Here is a 10,000-nt window from a genome sequence, read left to right as displayed (position 1 = left end):
TGATGGTGATGATGGTGTGGTGATGTAGATGATGATGATGGTGATGATGATGATGATGATGATGATGTAGGTGATGATGATGTAGATGATGATGATGACGATGATGATGATGATGATGATGATGATGATGATGATGATGATGATGATGATGATGATGATGATGATGATGATGATGATGAATAGGAGGAGGAGAAGGAAGAAGATTGTAGTTATGTTTGTTGTAAGGTTTGTGATATACTTTGTTGTGCCAAGGATGAGGAAAAGGAAAAGGATGTTTTGGTGGAAGAGGAGGAGTAAAAGGAAGAGGAGGAGGAGGAAGAGGATGGTAATGTAACAGTGTAAGACAATGTAGATAGATATTCATAAGGTTGATTTATTCTTCTACACGTTACTCCTACGTGTTTTAATATTAACCCACCACCCCAGGTTTACTCAAAGTTACCATGGACAACACCCTCCCATACCAAGGGAATTATCAATGCAGGAAAAGCGTTATCGGAGTTTCAAGCTGTCCTCATTCAGGTAACAATAAACTGGACGTTTAAAAATTCTCCTATTGATGCTATGCATTTTGGTAATATACTCACAAAATCCGCCAGCCAAATTAAATATATCAACACACAAAATTATGTGTAACCTTGAACATCCAATTGATGGAGTTCGGTGAGATATTTATCATGATCAGGCTGTTTAAAGATAGATAGAACGAAGATGACGTCACTCAGGTCTTTGGTATTGTTTTTTTGCCATCCATGTTTATGGATGGCAAAAAACTGTATCAACAGTGTGAATGAATTCGACCTCTCTTTGATCATTGTTATTGTTCTTATTTCGCCAAATGGGTGACTAGTTATCACGCGATTTTCTCGATTATATATTATTAATGTTTAAATTTACACATAGTTTTCTATGTTGGTTTTATGATCAAGCAGTAGAACAGTGTGGCTATTTTACTTATACACATACCATCGATAAAACCTGTGTAGTGCAAGTTTACCATTGTTTACATTATGACGATTGTCCGAGAGGTGTGGTTATCTAAGTGTGCGGCTATGTGGTCTTGTGGTATGACACTTCCGTTCGGATCGGAAGGTCCTGGGTTCGATCCTCTCTCGGCGCATAGTTGAGTCCTTGGATAAGGCCCTTTACTCACATTCTCTCACCGTACTCGGTGTAAAATGAGTACCTGGCCGTATACAGCGTTGTCTCTGTCCGAAAAAAATTGTCATATCGGTTAACAGGCGTCATGTTACGTCCTACATGTTGCATGTTGCTGTTGGCCAGGGACGCCTTGTAAAGCGCTTTGAGCACGTTTAGTAGATATTGCGCTATATAAAAGTTAAAGTGTTTATTGGGCTTGTTTATTGTCGGGATCGGAAAGTGAGTGTCATACTACAAGACCACACAATCGCATAATGATCTTATTGTCAATAGGATTCAATAGTCTGGTGTCACATCGCCCAGCAACCAACATCATCATCCATCGTGGCTTGTACTCTTAAGTACGTTTCCGGTCAGCTGTCTCCACGAATCACGATCCTCTGCGGTGCGCATGAAATCTGTGTTGCTTTTTAAGTCAAATTTGGTCATTCTTAGGTTATTTAGATAAGTCATTCTTTGTCTTCCTCTAGCTCTCTTTCCTTCGATCACCCCAGATGTTACCAACTCTTCTATTCCGTCTCTTCTCCACATATTATGTCACAGAAACCATAACTGCCTCTTTCTGATGTCATCGATCAGAATTCTTCTCTTTCTCACATTCTCCAACACTTCCTCGTTCGTACACCTGTCTGTCCTCGACATTCTTCTATACACCCAAATTTCAAATGCCTCTAACCTCCTCGTACATTCTGTGTCAAGCGTCCACGTTTCACAACCGTATAAAAGGGTACTTATAACATGTGTTTATACTACTTTCATTCTGGTCTTCAAGTTTAGGTTGTTGTTTGACACAACTGGTCGTATTTTATGGAACACGTTTTTTTGCTATTGCTATTCTTTGTTTTATATCCTCTATGTCACGTGCGTCATGGCCTAAATATTTCACTTTCTTTACTTGCTTGATGGTCTCTCCTTTGCTTGACAAGTGGAAGGTCGTGTTGTTGTCATTCTTTGAGACCACCATGCTTTGGGTTTTCTTAATATTTAGTTTCAGGCCCATCTCTTCACTTTTGCACACCACTATATCTAAAATTTTCTGCACGTGTTCTGGAGATCAGGCCACCAGAGTACCAGCAACCAACAACTTGGTTCTAATCAAAGAAAATCGGTAATTTTTATTCTTCATGCTGGTTAGAACTTTTTCACATGTCATGTGATCAGAATGTATAAAAGTCAAAACATGATCAGATTTATGTTTTTCTCCACTGGATACACTTTTATTCTCGTCGGAGAAGTATAATTTCATAAGGACGTCCGCCATTGTTCTGATAGTTTAGAACGAGTTACTAAGTTACTCTGCGTCATTACGAGGGAAGTGACGTCACGACTGTTGAAGCCTATTTCGTTCTTTATACCATCTGTCAGGTGATTCAAGGGTTAGCGAGTTTCCGGGTCTGACTGCTGTGCATCTTATCTTCGTCAGGGAGCATAACAGGTGGGTCAATCCTATAGCACCCCTTAGTACATGCCTATCAGCCATAGCAGATGGCCTTCCAGCTGTTGAATAATGAAACTGTTGCTGCTTGAAGCTCGAAGGAAAAAAATAGCGATAGGTATTGAATTGTAGGCTTCAATTTATGAGACGAAGACAGCAGATACCTTGGACGTTTTGGGTTAGGGATAACCCAAACCGGAGACTGACTCCGACGACCCGGCACTCCCGTCCTCTGCATGCCGTTGGGCACGGACAAAATAATAATAATAATAATAATAATAATAATAATAATAATAATAATAATAATAATAATAATAATAATATATAATAATAATAATAATAATAATAATAATAATAATAATAATAATAATAATAATAATAATAATAATAATAATAATAATAATAATAATAATAGAAGAGCCGCTAGACCTGCCCATACATAACACCCGACGTCCTCTGCCGTTTTTTTTTTTTCGAGCTTGGTATGGGTAGGTTTAGTTAGCGGCTATTTTCTTTATTCTTAGTATTTTATCCGTGTCCGACGTCTTTTTCCGGAAGACGGCAGAGGACACATTGCCGGGTCGTCGGAGTCAGTCTCCGGTGTAGGCTAGCCCTTACAATTCAATACTTATCGTTATATTTCCAGCTGGTGAGCATTTGCCATCACCATACTTTTGCTCACTTTGTGAAGCAAAGAAACCCACCACAGCGCTGTCCAGAATCGCTTTTTGAAAAAGTCATCTGTGTAAAGATTATTGAGTGATACTCAGAATCTGGGAGGCCGTTGGGATCAGCTGTTCGGCATGTATTCATGATTTCTCTTATTCATAACTTTTGTTAAAACTTTGTTTAGCGGACCAATCTGGAATCTGGACAACCCTGCTGGCTTCTTCGCCTTCTGTAAAATGAGTACCTAGCCGGTAACAGCGTTGTCTCGGTCCGAAAAAAAAATTGTAATATCGCATAACAGGCGTTATGTCTCGTTCGACATGTTAAGTGTTGCTTTTCGCTAGGGACCCTTTGTAAAGCGCTTTGACCATGTTTAGTGTATATTGCGCTATATAAAATCTTTATTATTATTATCATTATTATTATTATTATTATTATTATTATTATATTATTATTATTATTATTATTATTATTATTATTAATGTTATTATTATTATTATTATTATTTATTATTATTATTATTATTATTATTATTATTATTATTATTATTTTATTATTATTATTATTATTATTATTATTATTATTATTATTATTATTATTATTATTATTATTATTATTTTATTATTATTATTATTATTATTATTACTATTTAGGGAGAGGGATGTTGTCTTTCTTTCAGATTGGCCAAGATTTTGGGAGATTTAAACCCTCAATGGGATGATGAAAGAATTTTCCAGGTGTGTGCTGGTTTTTTATCATTTAATAGTTGAGTATTTAATATAGCGCAACATTCACTAAACGTTCTATAAGCGCTTAATCAAGAGGTTCATTGCAAAAACCAACGGTTAACTTGTAGGACAGGACGGGTAGTAGTAGTAGTAGTAGTAGCGTATGGCTACACTTCCAAATGTATTTCGTCAACCCAGCATCTAAAGTCTTCCTCCGCCCTAAGTATGGTTTCGTAGCCACCTTCAAGTTTAGTGACTGGACAGTGGGGGACGATGTGATCGCTGGTCTCTGGGGCTGCCTGACATTTCTGGCAGGTATCACTGTTTCCAAGTTTCCATCTGCGCATATTTGATGCAGTTCTGCCATGTCCAGTTAAGAGGCGGTTTGAGGAAATCCAGTATTTCCTGGCGTTATTGAATGCAGGCACTCTTTTGGTTGGATCTTTAATTATGTTTCCTCCTTTTGGTGTTTCCCTGTTCCACATTTCTCTCCAATTTTCCTCCACACTGAAGCCAGGGTGGGTGATATTTTACCATTTTTTTTTATCATCATCATCATCATCATCATCATCATCATCATCATCATCATCATCATCATCATCATCATCATCATCATCATTATCTTCATTATCTTCATCATCATCATCATCATCATCATCATCATCATCATCATCACCATCATCATCATCATCATCATCATCTTCATAATCATCATCATGTTCATCATCACCATTATCATCAACAATACTATTATTATTAACATCATTATGTGTGGCGTAGTTGCACACATATGTAATGGCTTATGATCGTATAGTGTTTTTATGATAGATGGTAATATTATTCCTTTGCGTTGTGTTGTAGATGTTAATAATGACCAAAGAGTTCAAGGGCCGATGATGATAATTGAATGTACAACATCAAGACATTCAAATAAAAGTCCAGATTCCAATTTAAATTTTTTACTGCTTTATTTGTTGTGATAAATTCCAAATCCAAATCAAATAGCATGGTCATAATTCAATCAGTTTCATAAATCCCAAATCCGTAAAATCAATCCAAATGTTAAGTCGTTTTGCCTAAGTAACCATTTTCAATATACGTGGAATATTTCTAAGTCCGTAAAATTCAATTAATGATGGTGAACACAAAAGTTTAGAGTAAACATGTGCAGCTCAAAGTCAAGTCAAATGCAGAAAATAAAAGAAGTCAAATGCAGAATAAAAGAAAAAATGACATATAGAATAGAAACACCCTGTTTTGAACCCTATCGTAAACTATCCCACAATTCTTTTTGACCACTCCTACTGATCTTTGACATCCCAAATTGATATTCAAAACCTGCCTCTTTCAAGTAATAGCGAATCATGCTCAACTTGTATGTTAAAAATAACAAGAATTTTCTCGAACATTACTATCAAACCCCGCCTCTTATGACATAAAAGTACTTTGATAAATGACGCATCTTATGTATAATAACCAAAAATAGCATCAATCTGTTACTGATATCCGCTGAGTTTTTTAACGTATCCCCTAAGTTTTATACGTATCCCCTGAGTTGCGACGACCGTGTTTTGTGGACACAACCGAGCATAAATGCAATCTCCTGCAGCTACCCCCATGGTTCTTTCTAATATTTACCGTGTTTTATGATCATGTTTTTCTCAAAACTCCTGAGTAAATTTCTTGCATAAGCTGACTCTCTTACATATGGTCATTATCCTTATTATAATTATAGGTGTGGTTGTTGTTGCTGTTGTTGTTTTTCAAAGAAATATTAATATGATACTGATTAATCACAACAAACAAATGGCAAGATAAACTTTTGAACTTTGAACCTTGAACTTCTTACCTTTCAGGAGACCAGACGAATCATAATCGCCATGTATCAAAAGATTACCTACGAAGACTACCTTCCCCACGTAATCGGGCCGGACGCCATCAAGTTCTTCAACCTTGACCCCGGAGTCTACCAGTATGACCCTGACCTCAATCCTGGGATTATTAATGAATTTGCTGTCGCTGCTTTTAGGTAACCTACGGCTAGTTGGTCTTTTTGTATCACAATAGGATTCATTAGTCTGATGTCACGTCGGAGAAATATTTCATAAGGGCGTCCGCCATTGTTCCGATAGTTTAGAGCCAGTTACTAAGTTACCATGCGTCATGACGAGGGAAGTGGCGTCATGACTGTTGAAGCCAATACTCTTCAACAGTCGTAACGTCACTTCCTTCCTAATGACGCATGGTAACTTAATAACACTGGCTCTAAACTATCGAAACAATGGCGGCCGCCCGTATGAAATACTTCTCCGGCGAGCATAAAAGCGTATCCAGAGGAAAAAAAAACCCCATAAATTTGATCATGTTTTGACTTTTACACATTCTGATCACAAGGCATATGAAAAGGTCTAGCCAGCATGAAGAATAAAAATTATTGATTTTCTTTGTTTAGAACCAAGATGGCCGCCGTTGCCGGGTGGCGTGACATCAGACTATTGAATCCAATTAACCAGTAGGTTTTTGACCTATCAAAACAAGGGATTTGTAGCACACGTGCTCGGACAAACATACTTGGCTGTTTGTAAACAGTAACGGGAATCAAATCGACGTCTATGATCATTGTTACCTTTTTTATAGATAGGACTAAGATGACGTCACTCAGGCCTTTGTTATTGATTTTTGCCATCCGCGTTTATGAGTAATTCTCACTAAACTGTATTATCCAGACTATAACGTTCATGGTTACATACAGTTTTGTGTGTTGGTCCGTTCTACTTCCGGATGGCAATGTTGTGAGCTTCTTAGACAAGCGCATACTATCTATACCGCCAAATGGGTGACCAGTTATCACACGATTTTCTCAATCATATTATAAACGTTAAAGTTTACAAATAGTTTTCTGTGTTGGTTTTATTGATCAAAATATGAAATTAAAGAGCAGGCGTAAGATAAAGATTTTAACAGGTCTGAGGTTCGATCCCCAGTCGAGGAAGGCTGATATTTTGGGGATGGTTTTTTTTCTTATATTTTTCTTTCTTGCTTTGTCTGGCACCTTTCATACACACTTGTTCAGATCTTTATTTTATTGATCAGGCGGTAGAACAGTGAGTATTTTGATGCCGAATAGATAACAATACAACACAATACAATTTTTTTAAAATCAAATAAACAACAAGAAATTAAAACGAGCTGATAGATACAGTTTTGAAAAGATGTCGTAGTCCATCAGGGCCATTGGACCCGTGGAGCCGGAGTTTATCCCGGTTTCTATAGCGTGAAACGGACAATAGCAATTACTCGCTATCCTTTAGATAGGACATTAGTCTATCGCAAAGTTCTTTTCCGCCAAATCTAACAGACCCAGCTCCCCATTCACTGCTGGGTGGACAGTGGGGTCATTAAAAATCTAGACCGCACCCGGGATCGATCCTCTGGGTGAGAGGCGAGTACTCTACGAACTGAGCTATCAGGACCCCCCCCCCCCCCATCTTTGAAAAGATGGGGGTCACGTTTTAATCAATTTTGTTCTTTCCCTATCTAGATTTGGCCATTCCCAAATCAGCGGACTTCTGTATACAGGGAGATACCGACCAATCAGCGAGATTTTCTTTCAACCTTGGGTGACTGAAGGAACCAAATATTCTGTCAAGGTAAGACACGCCAACCGGTGCTATCATCATCATCATCATCATCATCATCATCATCATCATCATCATCATCATCATCATCATCAGCATCATCATATGTTAGATCGATATAGTTGGTCGCTGAACTTCTCCTCGTTGTATTCATCTATTGATGATATGCATTTAGGTAAAATGCTCATAATATCCGCCAGCCTAACGAAACACGCCAACGCAAAAAACTATGTATAATCTTTAACTTTGATAGTCTGATTGAAATAATTTAGTGAGAACTAATCGCTAACATACTTTCCTAAAAAAATAATAAGAATGACCTGAGTGACGTCAACTTCGCTCTTTCTACAGATTATATTAATGACCAAAAATGACTATGACAGCTTAGAAAAAGAACACAATACAAAACACGTCTTGTTTTGTTTTTGTTTTTAAGGATTTTACGGCGCTTGCAACACATTAAGGTCACATCAGCGCCAGTAAAAAGGAAGAAAATGGGATAGTAAAGAGTTCTAGAATTACAATTAAAGCATCCAAGAATAAGGCAGACAAAGGGGAATTGGTTCAAATCGGCAACAGTTGTAGATACCAAGAGCACACTATCAAAGTACTTAGTTTGAGATCACCTAAAAGTCTCATCCAGACACAAGCACAGATTCCCACTAAGAGGAATACACTCAAATGTTTACAAACCATATAATACATAAACAAAACATAGTACAGTGCATAACAGAGAGATGATTTACAAGGAAAAAATATCATTTCCCAAAACTAACTATACATTTGACTGTTTCCCTCCCAGCCAGGGTATCCGGCCAGGGCCAGGACAAAACCAAGTAATCTCATTCCAAGACAAAGACAGAAAGCTTGTTGGAAAACAGACATAGGGGGATAGAAGACACAGTATGTACCTCCCTGCCCACTATGGGAGGTCAGGAACCCCACCCAGCAAAACCCGTCTTCGACCTAAACCAAAAACAATAATGCCATTAATGCATCACTGAGAGGTGTCTCTTTGGCACGCCGTGTCCTCTAGTAAACATTAGCTCAAAATCCACTAAACGACTCAAAGCGCTTTACAAGGATGTCCCTGACCAACAGCAACACGTAACATATATAACGAGACACGATGACGCCTGTTAGGCGATATTACATTTTTTTCCCGACAGATACAATCGGCCAGGTACTCATTGTACATCTGAGTACGGTGAGAGAATGTGAGTAAAGGCCCTTTTCCATGGACTCAACTATGCACCGAGCGAGGCTCGAACCCAGGACTTTCCGATTAGAATGCGAATGTCATACCACAAGACCACATAGCCGTACTAAATAGATCTTAAAATTGTTCACCCCCGACATCATAAAGCTGGAGCATTTATATAGAACAATATCGACTAAATGTGCTCAAGGCGCTTTATAAGGGTCCCTGGCCAACAACAACTGATCTTTTGGTTTCTTTGTGTATCATAATTTCTAGTCTAAATTTATGCTGGTTGTCAATGAAGATCATCCATCCTCGCTCTTTTACGTCCCGTAATCCTAAGAATCTGCCTATAGATCCTGATACTAAAATAGTTATTCCACCTTTTGATTCAATTTGTAATTTGTGACCCTCCGCCTTGAACCGGTATTAAGTCGGGATTTGGAAAACGAAGAAAACCGGTTTTAAAGTGGAAATGGTCAAAATTATCAAATTTCAGTTTTTGGTTGTTTCAGAAACTACAATAATTTTTCTACATGAAAACATAATAATTCAACATAAACATTGACGATAAGTTATATAAATTTCAAGTTTAAAAATGCAACTATCAGTGACACATTCAAAACGAGAGTTGACTTTCTCTCAGAGAGCCACCCTTTCCAAAGCTTAGTAATACCGAGTCTTTTTCTCCACCAATAAGATGTAAGATATCACAGCAAAGGGCGTGTCTTTATCTATCTCAGAGAAAGCATGACTGTTTCCACAATTTCATGGTTCAACCAATAATGAACTTTAAAAACAAGTCCCGGTGTTTCTCTGACAACCTTACAAATGAATGATTCTAATTGGTCAACGCTCATCACATGCGCTGTGGCTGTAGGCCATAATGCTCGGGCGATGCTTCATGACGTCAGCATGCGTGTGTTACATACGTGTGTGTTTGTGCATTTTGATACACACCACGTGCTTTTATATCTGTGTCTAGCTGTATTGGGTAATGATTGAGGTGGGCGTCCTCCTTTGTCCCTCTTTAATTATTCATGAAATTATAGGATATGCTAAGACTAAATAGGACAACAGTTGCCTAATCTTACACTTACAGAGATTGTTGTAGGATAAACATTTAATTTTAAGTACAAAAGCCGAATAATGGATAGAGCCTTCAACA

General features: G+C 37.8%; 1 protein-coding gene across 1 annotated transcript in view; it reads left to right on the top strand.

Annotated features, from left to right (window-relative positions):
- LOC144957821 (peroxidase-like) overlaps positions 1 to 10,000 on the top strand; it is a 44,027-nt gene that overhangs the window by 15,235 nt on the left and 18,792 nt on the right. The window contains exons 11-15 of the mRNA XM_078889277.1: positions 427 to 522; positions 2,527 to 2,596; positions 3,945 to 4,002; positions 5,850 to 6,022; positions 7,535 to 7,643. Coding sequence (XP_078745403.1) covers positions 427 to 522; positions 2,527 to 2,596; positions 3,945 to 4,002; positions 5,850 to 6,022; positions 7,535 to 7,643 — 506 coding nt within the window. The remainder of the gene's footprint in view (positions 1 to 426; positions 523 to 2,526; positions 2,597 to 3,944; positions 4,003 to 5,849; positions 6,023 to 7,534; positions 7,644 to 10,000) is intronic.

The sequence above is a fragment of the Berghia stephanieae genome, chromosome 12 (genome assembly GCF_034508935.2).
Source record: "Berghia stephanieae isolate SIO BIC M18660-M18661 chromosome 12, UCSD_Bste_1.3, whole genome shotgun sequence".
NCBI classification, from domain to species: Eukaryota; Metazoa; Mollusca; class Gastropoda; order Nudibranchia; family Aeolidiidae; genus Berghia; species Berghia stephanieae.
The sequence above is the reverse complement of the archived record's forward strand: the minus strand, read 5'-3'. Positions and strand labels throughout refer to the sequence as shown.